The 24966-nt window shown below is 39.0% G+C and overlaps 1 protein-coding gene across 4 annotated transcripts in view; it reads left to right on the top strand.

Annotated features, from left to right (window-relative positions):
- Window positions 1–24966, top strand: part of LOC131165420 (exocyst complex component SEC8) — an 83513-nt gene that overhangs the window by 54626 nt on the left and 3921 nt on the right. For all 4 annotated transcript variants that reach the window (XM_058123223.1, XM_058123220.1, XM_058123221.1 and 1 more), the window contains 7 exons: window positions 4771–4871; window positions 5630–5742; window positions 6019–6126; window positions 21678–21875; window positions 22130–22215; window positions 23823–24018; window positions 24140–24217. In XM_058123223.1, coding sequence (XP_057979206.1) covers window positions 4771–4871; window positions 5630–5742; window positions 6019–6126; window positions 21678–21875; window positions 22130–22215; window positions 23823–24018; window positions 24140–24217 — 880 coding nt within the window. The remainder of the gene's footprint in view (window positions 1–4770; window positions 4872–5629; window positions 5743–6018; window positions 6127–21677; window positions 21876–22129; window positions 22216–23822; window positions 24019–24139; window positions 24218–24966) is intronic.

Here is a 24966-nt window from a genome sequence, read left to right as displayed (position 1 = left end):
GTGACATTTTGGACAATGACAACGAGTATAACAAGTAGGTTGCCTAAGATAGTGGATTGTTGTTGGATGAACTCGAGGATCAGTTTGGCCATGATTCCAAGAATTTCTTGGGGATCTTTGTTATGTGCTTCGACTTCCATCAGAAGGTTTGAAGGATGCTTCTATATCTGAGGAGGGGGGTTTGGGTGATGAATTGATGGGGAGTTATCAATGTAGGGTTGGAATTCTCCCTACCCCTGTGGAGGAAGAGTGCGGAGTATGTAGAAGCTCAAAAGTTATTGGATAAGATGGATTCGTGTTTGGTTGACCCTGGAGGTAATGAAGTTTGTTGAATGGTGCTAAAAGAAAAAATGAATAAGGGTTAGTATGGACTGGCAAATTTACAGTGTTTTATCAATTATGATGGAAGACTTAAAGAGGGGTTTTTTTATTTTTAGGTTTAGTGTCTTATTTGTTTTTCTTAATTTTTTTTTTTTCCCTTTTCGAGCTCTGAGAATCTTTTATGCTCACCTAAGCTGTATTTTTTTTTTTCTCCTCTTTCTTTTTAAATTTATTTTGTTATATATATATATAAAAGATGTTGGATAGTTTAGGTTTCTTTTTTTTTTTTTTCTTTTTTTGGGCAGAAGACATTACCTCCCTTGAGGTTTGGCAAAAAGACAAAGACCTCTCCTAAGGTTTCAAAAATCTCAGGGACCTCCCCTGAGGTTTGTCAAAATGACACAAACCTCCCATGAGGTTTCAAAAATGTCACAAACCTCTCCTGAGGTTTGCCAAAAAGACACAGACCTCCCTAAAAAATTTGTCTTTTTGCAAAATACAAGAGGAGGCTTGTGTCTTTTTAACAAACCTCAGGGGAGGTCCTTGGGATTTTTTAAACCTCAAGGGAGGTCATTGTCCTTTTGTCAAATCTTATGGGAGGTTAGCGTCTTTTGCCTTTTTTTTTTTTAATGTGTTTTCTTGCATTTTTATTTTTATTATTTTTTTTGGGGGGGGGGGGGGGTGGTTAAATCAAATGGCTAGTGTAGGAGAGCTGGTTAAGGAAGTCAATGAAAGCAGTAGTTACCTCTTTTTATTTTTGGTAGATTAGCCATATCCACTGTTTAAGAGTGGAGTTGCTGGCTTCTAGGGATTGAATGCGCCAACATTTTTTATGAGGGGAAATATCACCATTTTCACCTTTTACAAAGAAAAAGACAACATTTTATTGGAATATGGAGAATGGAGAAGGATGGACACTTTTATGAAGCTGTGATTTTTATGTGGGCCACTGAATTTTCTCAGAACATCCTGGGGCATATTCATGGACATGTTGATCGTTTAAATATATTACCTTTTTCACTTTGGGAAAATTTTTGGCACTTCTTTGACATTGGTCCACTTTTTTTGACACAAAAAAGACATAAGGATATGATTTTTTTTTTTTAATTTTACATTTTTGAATGCCATAGTAGTTGGTGGGGGTGGGGGGGGGGGTCAGTAATGATCAATGTTTTCAAAACTGGACCGGACCAGCTGGTTCAACCAGTTGAACCAGGGACCGGACCCTTATCTGATTCAGTTCAAACATATTTATTTAAAAATACAAGACCTGAAAAAAACTCGTTAGAACCAGAGTACCAGCTGGCGCAGACGAATCGGACTGAACCCAGTTCACTGTGTTATGGGAGATCTGGGATTCATAATCTTTCAGTGCTGCATAGATCTGAGCAGATAGGAAGCAAAGACAAGTGATGCTCATGGATGAGAGAGATGGAGGTGGAATACTCAACACCAAACAAAAGTTTCAGGAACAAATTTTAGGGAGATGAACATATTTGAGAAAAAAACAAGAGAGATGCTATGAGTGAATATTACAGATCTGATGTGCTTCTTAACTTTCTTCAGCATCTTTATGCATTTTGTTCTTTCATCTTAGTAATGGATCAAGTTCTCATTAGTGGATTGCAGGTTGTAATGGCCTAATGGGGAATGGAAAATTGCAGGCTGTAATGGGAAATGGAGAAAGAATGGCCGACTAGCAAGTAGCAACAGAAGAGGATCAGGATTAGGGTAAAATATCTTATAGTTTAATTACCAAAATGCCATTTGTAAATGGTAATGAATAAAAAAATGGATGAGCGAGCAAGGGGGATTGAACCCCCAACCTGGAGGTTAAAATTGTGTGGTGTCACCACAAGACCCCACTCACCTTGTGACTAGATGCTTAAGACTTGATATATAACCATAACATTTTTAAATTTCTAAATATAAAACAAAAACGGTTTGACCAGCGGTTCAACCGGAAGAACCAGGAACCAAGTGTTATGTGTAGAATTATAATGTGGGAAGAAGAGGAAGAATTATAATATGGGAAGAAGAGAAAATGGAAGAAGATATTCTATTAATGTGAATGCTTCTGCTTCTGGTCAGAATACATCATTACATTTTATGCATGAAGTGATTGTAACACGCAGTGCACATGTCTACAATGCCTTTGGGTGCCTGGTGATGCCATGATGTGCATATTTGTACCTCCATGCTTGGAGAGACTGTTTCCTTGACTTGAGCCTCTGACCTTAAAGTTTGGATGCAACACCCTTGTCATTGATTCAAGGCTTGCCCTCATGTGTTTTATGTCAATAATCATATTTTATTTGTTACATGTTTATGCTGCATTATGTCATACTTTTTAAGGATGTTGCATTCTTTGTTAGTCTTATATCATATTTATGTCCTATCTCCTATCTTATGTTCACCATGGGAATTCAATAATCCAAAAAGCAATAAATAAGAACGAAGAAAAGAATATGAATCCAGCTGATATAGCTAATTATTTGAGTGTTGAAAGTGAAAGGATTGCCATAGGTAATGCCAAGCGTACAATAACAGCAAACCAAGCCTTAAGCCCCACTAGGTGGGGTCAGCTACATGAATCATTTTCTGCCAATTTACACAATCATGGTCAATTTTCTCTGACAAATTTAGGGTTATTAAATTCTTACTATCTCATTCCAAGTTATTTTATGTCTATCCCAACCCCTTCTACTACCCCTCATAGTAAGTTAGTAACTAGCTCACTCCTTCTCATTGATGCACTATTTGACCTTTGTTACAGATGCCCAAACCATCCGAGACGTCCCTCCTTTATCTTATCTTTTATAGGAGCTGTGTCTAACTTATCACGAACGTGTTCATTCTTTAGTTTATCTTTTAACAGTATACCACTCATCCACCTTACCATTGTCATCTCAGCAACGATCACTTTTTGGATATTGTTTCGTAGTCGTTCAACATTTTGATCCATTTAACATAGCTGGTCTTAGAACCATCCTATAGAATTTCCCTTTTAATTTTAAGGGTATTCTATGACCACAACATGCTCGAAGCATTTCTCCATTTTACCCAACCGGCTTTAACTCTATGCATTACATCTTTTTCAATTTCTCCTTCAGCTTGTATAATAGATTTAAGGTATCAAAATCTGCTAGTGGTATTAATTTCTTGACCATCAAGTTTAACCTTTTCTCTGATATACCTCCTACTATGATTGAAATTACATTTCATATATTATGTATTATTTCTACTTATACTAAAATCTCTAGATTATAAATCTTCTCTCCATAATTCTAACTTAGATTCTACTCAACCTCTATCAATCAAGGCAATATCATCTGCAAACAACATACACCATGGAACTTCATTTTGGGTACTCCTAGCTTGTTCATCTATCACTAGAGCAAAAAAATAAGGGCTCAAAGCAAATCCTTGTTGTACACCTATTGTGATCGGAAATTCCCTAGCCTCTCCACTTGTAGTCCTAACCCTTGTTATTACTTCACCGTGCATATCCTTCTTAATGACATCAGTGTACCTACTACATGCACCCTTGTTTTCTAAAATCCACCATAGAACTTCTCTCGGTACCCTATCATGTGTTTTCTCTAAGTCAATAAAAATCATATGCAAGTCCTTCTTTTCCCTATACTTTTTCATTAATCTTCTTAAATTCTGTAGTAGATCACCAGGCATCAAACCAAACTGATTTTTTGAAACCCTTGTTTCTAACCTTAATCTTTGTTTAACTACCCTTTCCTATAGTTTTTTAGTATGACTCATAAGGTTAATTCCACCATAGTTATTACAATTTTGAATACCTCCGTCACTTTTGTATATAGGTAGTGTCTAGTCTTTAACCAAAATTCTTTTGAACTACCACCAATAATTATATTGATATGAAGGATATGATTATACCATCTTTGTTAAATGAAGTAAATAGGCATGCTATGTTCAGTCAACAGCACAGTAAAAAATAATGAGTATGTTCCCTGTAGCTGAGCTTATTGCAGAGGCAGTCAGGATTGTTGACTGTCATTGCAGTCGATGAACCTCACTTTCTTCATGAACTGATATTTAGTTATTTACTAATCTTTTTTTGTAACATAAGAAAGTGAAGAAAATATATTTCATTGGAAGTTATTTGGCTCTTGATGAACTTCGAAATTTTCAGTTTATTGGTTGTAGTATAATGAATTTTTCCTTTATTTGCTTTTTGTTCAAGTGAATAAGGTTGTTACATTAGAATACCTGTTATAGTAATGACCTATGCGCTTTTCTAGTCATTTGTGTGGGCAATTTCTTGTTCAGCATCTTTTTAATTTGGTAGAATGTGTATGGTGGACATGATGAACTCTTTGCCTTTTCTTTTTTGCGTTACTTCATGGCTTTCATATTTTGTGATCATTGCTTCCTTATTATCATGACTATGACTATGTCTTCTAAAATTTGCAGCAATGATGGATTGCTAGCTTTTGTGGAGAACTTTGTGAAGGATCACTTTTTGCCAACAATGTTTGTAGATTACCGAAAAGGCGTGCAGCAAGCTATATCAAGCAAGTGCCATAAATTATTGCTAAATAACTCGATTGAATTTTTTAACAACTTGTTCCTTGCACCAAGTGTTTTTGAATTGATTGGTTAAGTTGTTTTTTTGTTCATCAAGAAATCAACTCATTGTGGTTGAAGTGTGTTATATTTTTAAACTATGATTGATGGGCATTGCCTATTAGTTTGCTAGGGGACTCATTTCTAATAAAGGCTTTTTGTGTTTTGTTAAACCCTTCTAATGGTGTTGGTGAGTTGGTGTCTTAAAATGAGTATGAGATATTTGATTTGATACCTTCAAGAACTTCCAACATATTGGGTCAATGTCTTCAAAAACTTCAATGTGTTTATACAACTGTTCATAGACACCAGTGTAGGCAATGACTGTAAATACTAAATCAGTGTCATTGTTGCATAAATTATGTGCTTTGTTTTTGTCCTTGTTAGTTGTAAGCATTAATTTAATCATGACGCATAGCATGTGAATTCTCTGTTTGATTGTAGAACTGTAGAACTTTCTAATTATACACATGCGTGCCCTTCAACATGTAGTTTTTAGAATATACATAAAAATTGTAAAATCTCACGTTGCGGGTGAAGTTCAGAAATTATGCAAACATGCAATCATGCAAATTTGTTGGATGACTAGTTCAAAGATAGTTAATGATGAACAATACCAATGTCTCTTTGACATATATGATGATTATGCTTTTGGCTGTCATTCTTGCTACCATGGAATATATAATTTCTGAAAGAATTGTAATAGGTCCAGCTGCATTTCGGCCTAGGGCACACGCTGCTGCTACTTATACTCCATTGGTTGAGAAGGGTCGTCCTGTCTTACAAGGGCTTTTGGCTATAGATTTCTTAGCAAAAGAGGTAATCTTTAATTTGTTTTTTCTGTTTTCAGATAACATTTTTTCTTATGTGATGTTGAATTTGAATTGCCAAAAATTTTTTAACAGAAAAACTCTAGTTATTTTATTTCATTCTCCAGGAAAGAAAAATGTTTTGACCTTCCGGACATGTCTCAGTATTCATTTTTTTTTCTTTTTTTCTTTCTTTTTTTTATTTTATTTTATTTTCTTTTCTACTTTTAAATAAATATTCTGTGGTGTTTGAACCTGTCTTTCTTGCGTTTCAATGTTTACTCAGGTGCTTGGTTGGGCCCAAGCAATGCCCAAGTTTGCTGGTGACCTAGTGAAGTATGTGCAAACTTTCCTTGAGCGAACATATGAAAGATGTCGGACATCATATATGGAGGCATGCTTGTTTCTTTACTTCCTTCATACAATATCTTTCTTATTATTTCATCCTTTGTATTATATTCGCATGCCTTACCAGCATCCCAGCTTTACTCTTAAGTTTGAGTTTATTTAAAAACAAAGAAGAAAATAAACTGTTGTGATGTTGTACAAGTTAATTTGATCAGGATTGGTTAGCATGCAGCATACTTGGCTTAAAGTAAGTGAACTCAAGTAGCTCCTAATCTGTCTTGTGGTTAAGGATGTGTCTGCAGTTTGACAATAATTCTGTAAAAAAATAAAAGAGGTGCAACTTTGTTGATTGTTAAAATAATTGTAAAATTGATATATGACAACTCATCTTCGTACTCACTGGTAATTGTTTAGAGCCTTGGTCCCTGCAGCTTGGGTTTAGCTACTGAATTCCTCTCTCACCATTCAACTCCATTGGGAGCCATTTTCTTTGACTTACACAGGTCCATATATCAATTTTCTTGTCCATCACCAGAGTATTTCTGCCCTAATATTTGTTTTGGCGCTTTTTGTTTTTCATTAAAAAACTATGCAGCCTTTAATTTTGCTGCATGTGACTCAATCCATATTAGATGATATGATCTTGTCATCAGTTTGTGAACATGGGCTTGTGGCCCTTTTGCCCATCTCCTGCACATCCCCCTTCCTGCCCAAGAGAGAGAGAGAGAGAGAGAGGGAGGCCTGGGTTTTGTTTCCTTCTTGGGAGGTAAAGGTTTTTTTGTGTAGTGACATCTATTTGTTTGCACACGCACAAGCATGTTGATGCTCTTCTATCAAGATTTCCTTGTTTCATGTGCACTCATTATATGGGAACTATGTTAGAAAGAACCCAAAAGTGATGTGCAAATAAGAAAACTCTATAAGCAACACTTAAGCCTACTCTCTGAACAACAAGAAATCAGGAGAGCTTTATTTTCAACAAAATCTCACTCTTTGTCACAGGAACCTACTATATGACACTTCCATCTTGGGACCTCAATTCTACGCTTCTTAATTAGAACCTTGATAGAACCTTGCCCCAATCATATGACAGAAACTAGCTCTAATCATTATGAACCTCAAACTACCTTTAGTAGGCCATGTGCCTAAGAGTTTGTTGTTTTCAATTAAATGAAAATGAAGTCATGCTACAGTTTTGCAACTTCTTAGACATTCTTCTGTGAAAATATTATGTGTAATTGTATTAGCTTACGTCCTGAGGTTGGACATATTTCTTTGCAAATATTGTATGTTTGTTTTTTTTCTGTAAAAGAAAATGTATCACGAAAAAGGAGAGAATTACAATCTAGGAGAGGATAAGAAATCCTCAAAGCAGAAAAAACAAAATGGAGCAAAAGAGAACATGAAAGGAAAAAAAACACCAAAAGGAAATAAAATATTATGTTTGTTTTTTTTAGTTTTATACATATTCTTCCTATTTTATATATAATCTATGTAGGCACTTCTTAGATGCTTCTAACATGCGGCCCTTTACATATCTCCACTTCCCTGGGCTGCACCTGCATCCACACACACTCACTGTATGAAACTATGATTTCATTGCGTGTTTCTTCAATGTTATAATTAACGACACAAAATACATGAAGAATTGAGTCATCGGAGCTAGGGTAGTCACGTTTGTAAGATGACTCAAAACATAAAGGAAGTAAAGGTGTCAATCAGTTTGTATATGAAATGGTTTTCAGAACTGGATCGGACAGGTTGAACTGTTGGACTGGACCCGGTTAACCTACCAGTTTGGGTAAGGAATAAAACTGGAAATGGAACAAACTGGGATCAACTTTGCTGACTTAGTCCAACCCAGCCAGACAGTGAGCGAGCCTGGTTGACTCGCCTATTACTGGAAAAAAGGGTAATAGTGTCCACTGTGCTGCTGTCTGGAATAGAGCCCTTGACATCATTTGTGTAGAGTAAACTAGCTACCAGTGCATAAAATGCTCCTTAATCCAAATGGAACATTGGAACTAAAGAATTTTAGTTAAATAAAACGAAATCATATATTTTTAATATTTATTAATTTATTGAATTTTTTACCATTTTAAATTAATTTTATTCAATCAAAATATCAAACCCTCACACTAATATTTAATATTTTATAAATTTTAATTAGAATAGTAATCATCAACATCAACATTCACCATTGTCATTAAATTCTCTTTGTAAACACGCACATATTATATCATTGGTTCGAACCCTAGTTCGACCCACCGGTCCAACTAATCCAGTGACATAACCAGGTTGGTCTCTGGTCCAGGTTTTAAAACCATGGTATATGATACAATTTTGTTCTCCATGACATACTGCAAAAGCTGGTGAAGTTTGAAGTTCGGTTCAATTGTATCATCATTGCTACTATTGATTTGCATTATTTTGCTTCCTATAATTATCTTGATGTTGGTGTTGGTGTGGGAACTATCAATTTTGGGACAGTTGATACCCCGGGAAATAAATTCTGGGAGGGCAGGTGTTGTTGGAAAACATTTTCTATCTCTTGTTATCCTTGTCTTGATCTTTCAAAGAAAATCTATTGTGAGCCTTTGTTTCCCATCTTGAGATGGTCCTTTGAACATTGTGGGATGCCTCGTGAAAATGAAATTTTGCTTCTTTTTGTTCTTGAAACAATCTAGACTCTGATTTCTTCCCCTACATAAAAATGAACTTACAAATGTAGTAATTAGTTAAATCTACATGTAATGTTGCCAGGGCAAGAAATCATTGCAGGTTGTGAACGACTATGCGTGTGTGATATATTAGTGTTTTTGCATCTGTCGAAAATATTGGATGTATTTGTCAAATATTTTGTGAATGGCTGAATGAATTGGCCTTGAGTTCTGTATATTATAGATAGAATTTACAAGAATGCTATACATCGAAAGTAAATAAGGTCTAGATTCTAGCCCTATACAAGCAAACTATAATCTGTCAAGCCCTATATATGGAAAAACTAAATATAAGCTAATTGTACAAAATAATGAATTGAAATATAAGGAAATAAATGTGGGCTGAAGTAAGGAAAGAAATCATTTGCTTTGCTGTTTGTTGTTCCGTTGACATCCCCCTCAAATTGTTGCAGGTTGATCAACAAGCATCAATTTGCTACGTAGGAAGCAATGTCGATGACGAGTGAGAGCCTTGGTGAAGACGTCCGCAATTTGTAATTCAGTGGAAATGTGTGGAAGAGTGATAACACGAGCTTCAAATGCTTCACGGATAGAGTGACAATCGACTTCAATATGCTTCGTGCGCTCATGATAGACAGGATTGGCCATGATCTGGATAGCACTCGTATTATCGGCATGTAGAGGGGTAGGATTGGTCTTAGAAAAATCTAGCTCAGCAAGCAAGCCTCGAAGCCAAATAATTTCAGAACAAGCAAGAAACATCGCCCGGTATTTAGATTCTGTTGATGACTTAGAAGTTTTGTCTTGCTTCTTACTCTTCCAAGAGATCAATGCATCACCTAAGGGCTAAGAACACACAAACCAGTGATGGAGCGACTTGTATCCGCACAACCAGCCCAACCGGCATCGCTATAAGCAGCAAGGCGAGTAGAATTGCCTGCAGGGAAGAATGAACCACTGGCTTGCTATACAGCAAAAGAAATATTTGGTCTAGTAATGGTGAGATAGACAAGACTACCCACCATCTTTCGGTATAAACTGGGATTAGCAAGTAAATCACCCCCCTCTTTGCAAAGCTTAACATTTAATTTCATGGGAGTATCAATAGAAGTACCCTTCTGAAGGCCAGCTATAGCCACCAAGTCACTAGCATACTTATGTTGATTGATTGAAATACCTGAGGGACTACGATTCACCTCAAGACCAAGAAAATATGTGAGACACCCAAGATCTTTCATAGCAAAGGACACTGAGAGATGAGTCTTTAGCTGAGCAAGTAAAGCAGCAATGGAACCAATAATCACAATATCATCAACATAAACCAAAAGAACAACAATACCCATGTCTGATTTCCAAAGAAACAATGAAGTGTCATACTTGCTCTGCTTGAATGAAAAATTGTAATAAAGTGGTGCGGAATTTATCAAACTAGGCTCTCAGAGCTTGTTTGAGACCATAAAGAGAATGACGAACCTTACACACGTGAAGCAGCAATAGCCAAAATTGTACTAACAATAGTCATCTTAGCCATAGGAGCAAAGGTCTCTTCGTAATTGACACCATAGTCCTAATTATTCCCAAGTGCAACAAGGTGAGCTTTGTAACGATCCAGACTTCCATCAAATTGAACCTTGACTGAGTAAACCCATTTACAACCCAGAGGAACAATGGTGGGAGGACAAGGCTCAATGTCCCAAGTGTGATTGGCCTCTAGAGCGACAATTTCGTCCTGCATAGCTTGTCGCCAACACTCATGTTTGGCAGCATGTGAGTACCAAGTGGGAATATCTAAATTCGACAATGCAGCAGTAAGAGCTAAAATAGAGTTACCAGAACTTGAAGAGGGAAATCCATACCTGTCCGGGGGTACAGACACTCAAGAAGAGCGACTTACCAAAGGCTCTGGAGGTGCTGCAACTGACTGAATCTGGAGTGTGGTAGGATCAGATATCGGATGAGTCACCGAAAGAGACTGTGGGCGGGGGCGCCGCGTATACACAATACCTGGTTTAAAACGAGAACTGACTGGATGAGGATCGAAGAACTGCTCCTCAAAGGAGGGGAGAATCAAAGTAGAAGAAGATGGTATGGAGGACACAGGAAAGAAATGTTGATTTTCAAAAAAAAAAAAAAATTCCTAGAAATGCTTGTACGATGTAATGTAGGATCATAACAAACAAATCCCTTTTGACACACATTGTATCCCAAGAATGCACATCGAACAGATTGAGCAGATAATTTATGTTGCTCATAAGGAGGTAAATGAACAAAACGTACACAACCAAAGGTGCGGAGGTTATCGTAACTAGGTTGCTTAGCAAATAAACAGAAATAGGGAGACTCCATGGGTAGGACTTGAGAAGTTAAACGATTAATCAAGTAGCAGTTTTCAGAGCCTCAACCCAGAACAAGAATGGAACAGAGGATTCCAACAAGAGAGTACAGATCACATCTAGGAGATGGCGATTTTTTCATTCGGCTACTCCATTCTGCTGGGGACTAGCAGGACATGAACGTTGATGAATAATGCCTTTAGAAGCCAAAAATGCCTGAAACTTAGTAGACACTTATTCACCACCAGAATCTGTGTGTAATGTTTTAATAGAAGCAGAAAATTGATAGTCAACATACGCTAAAAACTCAGTGAAACCTCAAATTTAGAGTGAAGAAAGTAGAACCAAGTAAATCGTCTATGATCATCAATGAAAGTCACATAGTATTTAAATTTTTCATGTGAACTAACTGGGGAAGGTCCCCAAACATCACTATGGATAAGCTCAAAACACTGAGAAGCTTTACTAGCATGCAAAGGGAAGGGAAGAGTTTTGCTTTTTCCAAATTTGCAAGAGGCACACTCAAGAGATAAAGAAAAACATTCTTTATTACCAAGTAAACCAGAGTTCAATACATGAGATAAGATCTGAGTATTGGGATGGCCTAAACGATGAAGCCACACCATACTAAGATTTGAAACATTATTACAAGCAAAAGAATTAATAAAAGAAACTGGAGAACATGTTGGAATAGGCAAAATTAGTGGAAACAGGTGCCCCACTTTAGGTCCCTTTGCAATCGGCTCCCTCGTTGCTTGGTCCGGCACAACACAACCATTACCAAAAAAATTAACAGCACAATTGTTTTCAACTAATTGACCAACAGAAATAAGATTCGTGGAAAGCTGAGGAGCAAGAAACACATTAGTTAACTTAGAAGAGGCATCTCCAATAGCAGCTATTGGCAAAGAACTGTCGTTGGTAGTCTGAATGGCAGACTTACCAGTGTATGGCCGAACATGACACAAGGTAGTGGCATTATTCGTCATGTGATTAGAGGCACCTGAGTCCACATACCAGAGATTAGTAGAATTGTTGCCTTGGAGCCCCATTGCTTATAATGCTGAAATTAGCAATTGTTGCACCATTTTGGGTGTGCAGTAATTCGCTGGAGGAGGTGCAAGAACAGAGAAGTCACCTGAAGAAGAGCTAGGGGCCGCAAAAGTCATTGTGGGGGGTACACTAAAAGAGGTATGGAATGCCTGGGCTTGACAATTCTGCAGGCGGATACGACATTCTTTGATAATGTGACCCTTCTTCTTGCGATAAGAGTAGAATTTCTTGGAACAATTAGTAGCGATATATCCAAATTCTTTGCAGCAAAAACATTGCAAAGTGCTAGAATGCGCAGACGATCCTCGTCGTTGAGCAGCATATGCCACAGGGATAGATCTGGAACTACCATGAGATTGTGCCAGAGTAACTTGAGTACTAAGTTGTTGTTCTTCACGAAGTAACTCACCAAAAAAAACATCCAGAGAAGGAACAGGAGAGCGATTTAGCAGAGATGAGTGAATGTATTCATACTCAGGGCGGAGTTTCATAAGAAATTGATCACGACGACTTGTCTCGTGATGACGTTGAATAATGGGAAGAGAAGCCACAGTAACATCCATAGTAACCAAATCAAAATATTCATTCCAAAGAGTCAGAAACCCCGAATGATTGTCATGCTGAAACATGGCAATCGCATGCTCTAACTGAAAACGACGGGCACCGTTATATTGATGATATATCGTTTTTAAATAAGTCCACATTGATTGAGCGGTGCGATAAGGTCACAAGTTGGGAACAATATGTGGTTCAACCGAGTCAAGAAGTCAAGAAATAATCCGAGCATCCAACACAACCCATGAAGGACAAGTTGCGGAATCCTTGGATTTATCAGGATTGGGTGCACAATCCGTGCCATCAGTATAAACCCAAAGATCTTTTCCCTTCGGAAAAAGTTCAAACTGAAAAGCCTACGTAGAATAATTGTTGCCCGTAAACTCGGCGCACACAGGTGTGGAATCCATGCTAAATAATGGAGAAAATCGAGAAGCCCAAAAAAAAAAAAAATAGATTGTGCCAAAAGAAATAGACCACCTAAAAATCTAGAAGCCCAAAATAAACAACGCAGGTACAAAGAAAAATCAAGAACAACCTCCCTGCACTAAAAATTTAAATATTGAACCAAAGAACTGCACTAAAAATTAAATCTTGAACCAAAAACCTCCTGTGCCGAGAAGATAAGTGCCAGAAACAGCAACGAAAAGCTTTTGCTTGCTTGCCGAGAGTCACAAACAGCAACAGAAACTTAAGAAATAAGTGGCAAACCAGAAACCTGCTGTGCCTGCTTTCCGATAGTCACAAGCCTGCTTGCCGAGAGGCATAAACTGTCACACCCCGAACCCGCGGATGGGTCCCAGGTGTGAATTTAGTAACCTAACTTGTCTTTGTATCAATTAAAACATACATGATACTACACTGAATGAGGGTTCGACCCCATGTGGTACATTTGTACCCTATACACTTTCACATACACATCACATATGCAACAAAAATGTTCTTTCTATACATACATCATACCATACCAGAGTCTATACATAACTAGAGTCTACGCTCCAAAATACAATACGTACCCCGGGTGTCTACAAAACCCAACAATGACAACCCGATTACAAAATCCGTACTTACACAAGTACTATACGCAGCTAATCGACAGCCACCCTCCCGTTACGCTAGGACGCTAGTGACGACTACTTGAAGGACCTGAAAACATTTGTATAATCAGGGTGAGAGACCTCTTAGTAAGGAAGAAACATGTTATATCAGTGTGGCACATAAGTGTTATTTCGACATAAAACATAACACAATACAGTTCCAATATTTTCACAATCCAGTTCCAATACATACGATAGAAAACATACGGTCAGTGTCGTCACACTTTTCGGCCAAAACCGGCCGCATTACACGGAGCACCAGATAACCTGGCATTAGCTGAAGCCCCACAGAGATATCGTTGCTAATGCGATGTCCACTCACACCCATTGATAACCAACCAAAACAAACAGGCGATATTTCTCACCCTCGGATATAGAGCCGGACACTCTCGCCCATGGTATTTAGCCTAGACATGGCGTTTGCCCATGGTAATTAGCCGAGACGTGGCAAATTTCACAAACCTGGAACAATTTTGGAACTCATGTTCCTATACCTCTCAGCTTACGGTAATTAGCCGTTATGGTTGTTTTCACACACCTGGAACATTTTACATACAACAGTTCATTCCACACTTATTTGGTATACAACAAATCATATCATTTTCAGTTCGAGAATACAGTTTCATACAAAAATTGGTACGATTATCTCAATATCACAGTTTTATACAACATACGATTTTTCAACAGAAATAGAGATAATACCTGAAACCCCCAAATTTTCCCAAAAACAGTAACCCGAAAATCCCATATTTTCACCCGATAGACTTTCCCAAAATAAGTAGCCAAATCATACATACAATCGTAAACTACATGTTTACCGATTCCGATTTCAAAAATAACTGATATAAACAGAGTCCCCTTACCTTTAACCCGAAAACCAAACACGAATTCTACGGTTCCAAAACTACGAACCGAGTTCCTAAAACCAAAACAACAAAGAACAATGCTTCCTTATAATCCTATTCTCTACATATCTATCGAAATGAAAACAGATTCAGAGCCTTACCTCGATTTTGGGTCAAAACCCGAAAATCTTCGAAATGAAGATCCGATCCGCTATCCTCGAAGAGATTCTCCTCCTGATCCACGTAGCAACGTCGGATCGTTTATTTTGGCAATAGACGACCCGAAATCCCAGAGAGAGAGAGAGGGTGTTCGAGTTCTAGAGAGAGAGAGAGAGGATTTTGATTTCTTAACTCTTAAGCAAGTGATTTAGATATTTATAACTTGGTTGACCTGGCCAGACTCGTCGACGAGACGGCGTCCTCGTCGTCAGGCTGCAGAAGGAAGTTCGTCGATGCCAAGGCGGACTCGTCAACAAGCCTGAGATTTCAGGATTTCCCAAAATCCCTCAGTATCTCCTCGTTGACGGGTGTCACAGTCCAACTATTTTCACACCGTTGTGAAGGGCCGTGCAGCGCTAGCTAAAGCACTCTTGCTTAACTAGCCAGCCTATCGTTTACCAACATTCATCCACGAAGCACTTTCATTAACATTCATTCAGATAACAGCGGAAATAGTAATCAATTCATGAAAGCCGTGGTAAGCAAGCAGTAAACATTGAAGCAAACATAATTCATTAACAAATCCTCCGTTGACATGTTGTACTTAGCGAGGGAGGCAAGTAGGCTAAGCACGTTGACAATTGCTAGTGAGTTTTACAATGACTGATGAACACTCACCCTCCCCTAAAGAGGTTTTTATGTAATTATCATCCTGGCACTAGGAAACATCAAAGTGACCAATGAGTCATACTGCCTTATTTGACTTACAAAGACTCTACTAGCAAAAAATAACCCTACACTAGTATTTACATGATGGAAACCCATCCTAAGCACACGAGATAAGCGGTCACAGGCAAGCATAATGCCCTGAACAAGCTTAGCTCATGACAACGGGCTACTAAATCTTGTCGCCAAGCTATACAAGAGACTTCGTCGACGAGAAAAGAAGCCTCGTCGACGAGCCCTGCTGATTTTTACCCTTTTTAATTTTCCTTCTCTTTTCTTATTTATTTAATACACCTATCTCAGGTCGGGTTCTTACAACCTCCCCTCCTTACAAAAATTTCGTCCTCGAAATTTGTAATCTCTCATTTACCAATTCAACAACATACCCAAACGCATACCCAACTCTAGAAAGAGCTGGAGGCCACCCACATAGCAGCCCCGTCCCAAATACATACATACCCTCACTTATGGCGGAGGAATACCATGGTTACATACATACCATCTCGGGAGCTCACAATGTTACAAAACTCTCCTAGAGACTAACCATACACCATTACTACGATAACAGAATATTACATACATACTTATACCGATCCTGCTACCAAAGCTACTACTCAGAACAACTGTGGATATTTTCAACGTATTTCCATCTCCAATTCCCAAGAAGCTTCTTCAACCGCGTGATTCTGCCACAGTACCGTCACTAACGTTATCTCCTTAGTACGCAGCTTCTAAACCTTACGGTCCAGAATTTGAACAAGTACCTCCTCATACGCCTAAACATCCCCAATCTCTAAGGATTTATAACTAATTACATGTGACGGATACGACACGTACCTTCTCAACATGGTTATGTGGAACACATTGTGGATCCGAGAGAGCGCTGGAGGTAGTGCAATCCTGTAAGCCACTGGACCCACTCGTTCAAGTATCCCAAATGACCCAATATACCTCGAGCTCAGCTTGCCCTTCTTTCCGAATCTCATCACCCCTTTTATCGGAGCGATTCTCAAAAATATCTTACCCCCTACCTCGAATTCCAACTCACGGCGGCGAACATCCGCGTAACTCTTCTTTCGACTCTGAGCTGAATTAATCCTATCCCTGATCAATCTAACCTTCTCAGAAGCTTGCTATACAAGTTCGAGACCCAATACCTGTCGTTCACCGATTTCATTCCAATACAGAGGAGACCGACACCTCCGACCATACAATGCTTCAAACGGTGCCATTTGGATACTAGCCTGAAAGTTGTTGTTATAGACGAATTCCACTAACGGTAGAAACTGAATCCAACTATCGCCGAAATCTAACATGCAAGCCCGTAACATATCCTCCAAAATCTGTATCGTCCTCTTTGACTGTCCATCAGTCTGGGGGTGGAACGCTGTACTGAAAGTAAGTTTCGTCCCCAGTGTTTCCTGCAAGCTCTTCTAGAATAGAGAAGTGAACCTCGGGTCTCCATCTGAAACAATGGACACTGGTACCCCGTGCATTCTGACTATCTCCTGCACGTATAGATTCGCTAGCCTACTCAAGGAGTAGCTAACCTTCATCAGTACAAAGTGAGCAAATTTAGTCAACCTGTCCACGATCACCCAAATTGCATTATGCCCGTGAAGCGCTGGTGGCTATCCGGTGACAAAGTCCATGGAAATGTGCTCTCATTTCTACTCCGGAATACTCAATGGCTGCAACAACCCTGCCGGCCTCTGATGTTCAGCTTTCACCTGCTGACACCTCAGACATTGCTCCACAAATCAAGCAATCTCTCTTTTCATGCCACTCCACCAGAAAGATTCACGCAAATCCCAATACATCTTCGTACTACTTGGATGTACCGTATACAAGGAACAATGCGCCTCCTCCAGGATCATCCTCTTTATACCTTCGTCGTTTGGAACTCACAGTCTATTTCCAAATCTCAATACACCTCTCTCGAAGATGTTAAAATCTACAACCAACTCTTGCTGCACTTTTTCCATAATCTCAACTAACTCCACATCACTAGCCTATGCGGCTTTAATCCTCTCAAATAACGTCGGCTGGATCACCAAGCTAGCTATGAAAGCTTGATGATTACCATCCACCAACTCCACACCAATACTTTCTAGATCCCGTCTGATATGATGCTGACCTACTACTGCAGATACTGACGCGTGCTCTGATTTCCGACTCAATGCATCAGCTACCACAATAGCCTTCCCTGGGTGATAGCTAATCGTGCAATCGTAGTCTTTGATCAGTTCCAACCACCTTCTCTGCCTCATGTTCAACTCCTTCTGTGTGAAAAAGTATTTGAAGCTCTTGTGGTCCGTGAAGATATCACACTGCTCACCGTATAAGTAGTGTCTCTAAATCTTCAATGCATACACTACTGCTGTCAACTCCAGATCATGCATAGGGTAATTCTTCTCGTACTCCTTGAGTTGTCGAGAAACATAAGCAATTACTTTACCCTGTTGCATCAGCACACATCCCAAACCCTTCAGCGATGCGTCATTATAAATCGCAAACCATCGTTGCCAAATGGGATGGTTAAAACCGGAGCAGTGACCAGTCGGTGTTTCAACTCCTGGAAACTCTGCTCGCATTCGTCAGTCCAATCAATTCTCACACCCTTCCTCGTCAACCGTGTCAGAAGGCCAGATAACTTAGAGAATCCCCCCACAAACCGCCGGTAGTACCCAGCCAATCCTAGGAAACTCCGAACATCCTGCATGCTTTTCGGTTTCACTCAGTCAACCACTACTTCTATCTTACCTGGATCAATTGAGATACCACCCTTCGACACGACATGGCCTAGAAACGCGATCTGTTCCAACCAGAATTCACATTTCTTTAGTTTGGCATACAACTTCTTTTCCCGCAATACCTGAAATATCAACCTCAGATGATTCTCATGCTCTTCCGAACTCTTAGAATAGACCAGAATATCATCAATAAACACCACTACAAACTGATCCAAGTATTCATGGAAAACCCTGTTCATTAGGTCCATAAATACCGCCGGAGCGTTAGTCAACCCAAATGGCATGACCAAAAACTCGTAGTGTCTATATCTGGTTTGGAAAACAGTCTTCGCAACATCCTCCGTCCAGACTTTCACCTAATGATACCCTGATCGTAGATCGATCTTCGAAAAGACCTGCGTTCCCTACAGCTGGTCAAACAGATCATCTATACGAGGCAACGGGTATCGGTTCTTCACTGTTACCTTGTTGATCTCGCAGTAATCAATGCACATTTGCATCGACCCATCCTTCTTCTTCACAAACAAACTGGAGCTCTCCAGGGTGAAACACTAGGTCTGATAAAGCTCTGATCCCGTAGTTCCTGCAACTGCTCCTTCAACTCTTTCAGTTCAGCTGGAGCCATCCGGTATGGAGTTTTAGAAATCGGCGCCTTGCCTGGCAGCAATTCAATAGCGAACTCCACCTCACGATCAGGAAGTAAACCGGTTAAGTCTTTCAGGAATACATTTAGAAATTCGTTAACCACTTGGATATCTTCAAGTTTCAGATCATCCCGAGGTGGTTCCTTCACACAAGTTAGGTACCCCTGACAACCGTCCAAAAGTAACCTTCTCTCCTGTATCGCTGATAGAATCTATGGCTTCGAACGCACACACGATCCCACGAACTCATACTCCTGCTCCCCAAGAGGTCTAAACACTACTATCTTCCTACGACAATCAATCACCGCATAACTAGAGAATAACCAATCCATCCCTAGTATGGCATCAAATCCACACATGTCGTACACTACTAGGTTCACCGGTAGCAGTCTTCCCTGAATAACCACTGGGCAGTTTCCTAACATCTTACTACAGATCGTTACACTCCCAGTCGGTATAGCCACAGACAATCACTCATCCATTACTTGGGTTTCAACCCCACACAGTTTCACAAAACTTGCAGATATAAAAGAATGGGTTGCTCTCGAATCAAATAAGACAACAACTTTATTTGAAAGCAATAACATGGTACCTGTCACCACGTTTCCCGCATGTTCCGCATCTACTAGAGTAAGCGAGTACACCCTTGCCAGAGCCGTGTTTGCCTGATAGATTTCCCGAGGCATCTGATTACTTCCTCGGTTCTAGCTCGATGCAGGCGCATTGCTCCTTTGTGCCTGACAGTTTCGGGATATGTGACCCGGTTTGCCACAGTTGTAGCAGTTACCCCAGAACAGCTAGCATTCACCATCATGCCATTTACGACACTTGGTGCATTACACGGAAGATGGATACCCCTGAGGGCCCTACCGTTCGGTATTTTGCCGATAACCCGAACCATAGTTCTTCTTCTTCCACGGTCCTTGCCAAGAACTAGTCTGAGAACCAGAAGATACTGGTCTCTTCTTCTATTCTTGTAGCACCTCGTCCCCCTGGAGGTCAGCCTCAACTATGGTGGCTTTATCCACCAGAACAGAGAACTCTCGAATTTGCAGCATACCCACAAGCCTGCGGATGTCCTTCTTCAGACCCTTCTCGAACCTCCAAGTCTTCTCATACTCCTTCGAGACCAAACACGGTGCAAAACAAGATAGCTCAATATATTTGGCAACATATCTCTGCACTGTCAAGGTTCCTTGAGTCAGGCTCGAGAATTCATAGGCCTTCGCATCACAAGTGGAAGCCGGGAAGTATCTCTCCAGAAATACCTCCTTGAAGCGGCTCCAAGTCATACCAGATGGACCAGCTCTCTGCTTCTCAAGCAGACTCACAGTCGTCCACCATCTTCTAGCTTCTCCTGCCAGCTGAAAAGTAGAATAGAGAACCTTTTTGCTGGTCAGTGCAGTGCAGAACTTCCAATATCTTTTCGGTCTTCTGCACCCAGTTTTCTGCTACTATCGGATTGGGTCCTCCCGTAAACGTCGGAGGGTGCATGCGGGTGAACCTCTGTATGGTACAACCTGTGGCAGTAGGAGAATGTTCGCGTCTCCTAACTCTTCGTCTGATCTCCCACTTGACCTGCCTCGTCAAACCTTGAGGCACAGAAGGCCTGAAATCCTAGAGAGAGAGAGAGAGAGAGAGAGGATTTTGATTTCTTAACTCTTAAGCAAGTGATTTAGATATTTATAACTTGGTTGACCCGGCCAGACTCGTCGACGAGACGACGTCCTCGTCGACGGGCTGCAGAAGGAAGTTCGTCGACGCCAAGGTGAACTCGTTGACAGGCCTGAGATTTCAGGATTTCCCAAAATCCCTCGGTATCTCCTCGTCGACAGGCTACTGATTCTCGTCGCCGAGCTACACAAGAGACTTCGTCGACGAGAAAAGAAGCCTCGTCGACGAGCCTTGCTGATTTTACCCGTTTCAATTTTCCTTCTCTTTTCTTATTTATTTAATACACCTATCTCAGGTCGGGTTCTTACACAAACAGCAACAGAAACTGGAGAAATAAGTGGCAAACCAGAAACCTGCTGTGCCTGCTTGCTGAAAGTCACAAACAGCAAGAGAAAACTGTTGCCTGCTTGCCGAGAATCCCAAGGACATAAACTGGAGGAATAAATGACAACCCAGAAACCTGCTGTGCCAACAGGCATGCAGCCACAGAAGTACCGAAAGAACAGAGAAAAATTCCAGAAGAGAAAACAAAACCACAACAGCCACGACACCGAGAAGACAAAAAAAAATCGAAGGGAAAAAAAAACCTAGCAGTCATCTGGCTCTGATTCCATTTCAAATATTTTGTGAATGGCCGAATGAATTGGCCTTGAGTTCTGTATATTATATATAGACTTTACAACAATGCTATACATGGAAGTAAATAAGGTCTAGTATGATTCTGGCCCTATACAAGTAAACTATAATCCATCAATCCCTATACATGTAAACTAAATATATGCTAACTGTACAAAATAATGAATTGAAATATAAAGAAATAAGTGTGGGCTGAAGTAAGGAAAGAAATCTTTTGCTTTGCTGTTTGCTGTTCCGTTGACAGTATTGAATATTATGCATTGATAGGTGTTTTAAAATGGGTACCTAGTATAGGATATCTATGGATGCAATTGCACATTTCATCCCTAACATATATGATTAGAAAATCGACATAAATTCATGATATCATCTGAATCACTGAAATACAAGTTGAATTTCTTGCCTTTTGAATATTCATTCTTTTTCTCCAACATACTTCAGGCAGTTCTTGAGAAGCTAAGTTACATGCTCATTGGGAGGCATGATGTTGAGAATTTGATGCGACAAGATCCAACCAGTGCATGTTTACCTAACTCACTTGGTCAGTCACGCATGGGATACAATGCTTCTGATGCTGAAACTCTTGAGGTGGAAACAGAGTTCAGTGATCTATTATTGAATTTGCAGCCATTCAAACAGGTATGCATATGTCTGTATGTTAAGTTTATTTTTGTAAATATCAAGTTATTGATTACCACCTACCAACTTGTCTTATGACATTGTTGGGACTATTATTCCTTCTACACAGTTCTCAGTAGAAATTTACTGTCTAAAAAATTTGTAGTTAATGAATTTGTTTTTGTAATTGACCAAATAATTATTGTAACGAATTACTTTGTAAAGAAAATAGGATTACATGATTGACTTTTGGCTTTACTGCATGTTCTGTGCAGGATAATTTAATTCGTGATGATAACAAACTTATTTTGCTGGCATCCCTTAGTGATTCATTGGAGTATGTGGCAGATTCAATTGAAAGGCAAGTTCTCTCCCATCTGTTCAGACCCTCAAAATCTTTTTTTAGGCCAATAGAAAAATGAGGATGAGTTTCTTACTTGTGTTCTTGCTTATATTTTTTTAGAGTGAATTTTGCAGTTTGTGCACGCTAAAATTGCACTTACAAGTTCACAAAATGCAAGTGGCTTATTTGATCATTTAACTACATTTTCTTTAAGAATTTTAAGAGTACTAATCTTAATTAGTGAATGGTATGCCCAATTTATTGTTCTAATCTTTTACTATTAGTCATATGCGGTGTTAGCATTGGATGCTTAATTGTTTCGGATGCAAATAACATGCTTTCAGTAGTTTCTAATTCTGAACTGCATGTTTCCCTAGGTTGCATTTCTCTCTCTTAATATCTGTTTTTATAAAAAAATAAATTCTGAATTGCATTTTTTTTGCTCCATTTCCAAAATATATCTTCTATAACAACTTTTTTTCTGTATTGAATTTTGACAGAGTAAGATGTATCCTTCTGTGTTCCCTTTTACATGCTCACTGGATGACCCTCTACATATTTGCATTGTTCAAGCTATTTATGTTACCTAATAGATTATCTTGAGATGCGCGTACATTGTGTTGGGCCAACAAAAAAACAAAAATACTATTTTGAAAAATGAGTCAATGATGACCCTCCATAGATTCACCAATATAAGCCGCAACTAAAGTTGCAAAAATAAGAGCTTGAATACCACTTGTAAATAATCCAAGGACTATAACAGATATAGGAACCAGTAAAAGCATTAAAGAAACAAGAACAACAACTAATAATTTATCAGCTGATATATTCCCAAAAAGTGAATCATGATTACAATTAGTATTGCTTGAAGGCACGGTATGATTAGTATCCCAAAAAATATTGATTTTATTTTATGCACGGGATCTGTTAGATTCTGGAATTCCTGGCGCCATGGCCCTGATACCATGTTAGATTACCACTTCAGTAAAAAGCTTAAGCTCTGTTAGGTTGTTTTACAACAATGTATATCATGTCCATGCCTTGCCTGGGACCTTTTAAATTGGAATTCTATGCACTAATTCATGGACCATGACATAATTACTCATATTGATCGTGGCTTGCCTTATTTTTTACACAGGCTGGGGGAGATGTAACATACGTAATTGGCTTAGAGATTTGACCCATATAGTTGATTTAGTATTATGGAAGAGAATTCATGTTTTCTTATTGATGTTTTTCTCTGGGAAGCTTGTGTACAAATAGACCTCCTGAAGAAGTGAGGATTATGTTTTAAATATCTTGAATGTACACAAACATTTCCTAGTGGAATTATATTTTTATACATCTCTCTGAAATAATGATATTTTTCCCTCTCTTGTAAATTGTTTCACTTTCACAGACGTGAATTAATTTAGGTAACATCATACATCTCTATCATATGCCATGCTTAACTTATTTCTCCAAATCATGCATATGATGTATATGACTTAGCCTGAAACTCGTTCACTATGTGGACTCAATTTTTGGTACACAAGTCATAATTGGAAAATTGTGGTTTTGTAAACTTTTTGAGCTACAAGGTTACTGGAATAGCTTACATGGAATACTTCCCATGCAACATACAGGCTTGGAGAATCATCTCTCAGAGCATCTAATGAGGTAGAAGATGTTGGCAAACAGAAAACATACCATCATACCCGAACAAGTAGTGCACCTACTAGGGATTTGGTGTCATTTGCTAATGAGTATAGGAAGCTGGCTATTGATTGCCTTAAGGTTCTACGTGTGGAGATGCAATTGGAGACAGTTTTTCACATGCAGGTTTGTTTAGTATATGTAATTAAATTAATAATTGATTTAGTCTGAAAAGAAAGTGAGAGTTATGAAAATGATTCAGCGATGTGGCTGTCTCCCACTTGAAGAGCATTTTAATTTTGAACAGGAAATGACAAGTAGGGAGTACTTGGAGGACCAAGATGCAGAAGAGCCAGATGATTTTATTATTTCACTCACTGCACAGGTTAGTACTTGCATATTTTATTTTGATGACAAGTTATAGGGTTTTTTTTTTTTTTTTGATAGTATGAGGATTGTCTTAGCACTATAGAATACATTTATGTGAACCTAGACCTTCCCACGTGTTAGTGTCAATACTTCTCTTTTCAATTATTCTGTGTTCTAATCATTTTATTCTATTATTATGATTAAGGGCATGGGAGAGGGTCATCATAGTGTACGCAGCCTTACCGCTGCTTTTATGCAGAGGAATGTTTCCTTGGACTTAAGCCCGTGACCAACCAGTCACAAAGGAGCAACCTTAGAGTTGATCCAAGGCCCCCTTTCTTATTATGATTATTATATTAAAATCTTATCATGTTAAGAGCTCAACCAAAGCACTCTTTTTAGCTGGCATATTAGAGAGATTTTCAGCGCATACAACTGTACTTCATCAAATAGTTTCTGTTACCCAAAGATGGATACCAAATAAGGTAGGACAATGCTATTTTATTATTGAGCTATCACTTCTAGGAATATGAATTTATTGGACATTTCCTGTACATTTAGGAGAGTGTGTGATGCAGAGCAGCATCAAGGAATTACTGCCTAGAGAGAATTTGGGAGAGAGATAGGAAAGAAGAAGAAAGAATAGGGAAGATTAAGGCTCGTCTTTCCCATTTCATAGATCCATTTTATAAGGCTAAAGTCCCTTATAAGATTGAGGCTTTTATTTGGTTGGTTTGTTCTTTTGGTTGACACTAACAATCTGTT

This window comes from Malania oleifera, chromosome 10, assembly GCF_029873635.1.
Source record: "Malania oleifera isolate guangnan ecotype guangnan chromosome 10, ASM2987363v1, whole genome shotgun sequence".
NCBI classification, from domain to species: Eukaryota; Viridiplantae; Streptophyta; class Magnoliopsida; order Santalales; family Ximeniaceae; genus Malania; species Malania oleifera.
This window is presented reverse-complemented; position numbering and strand designations above follow the sequence as displayed.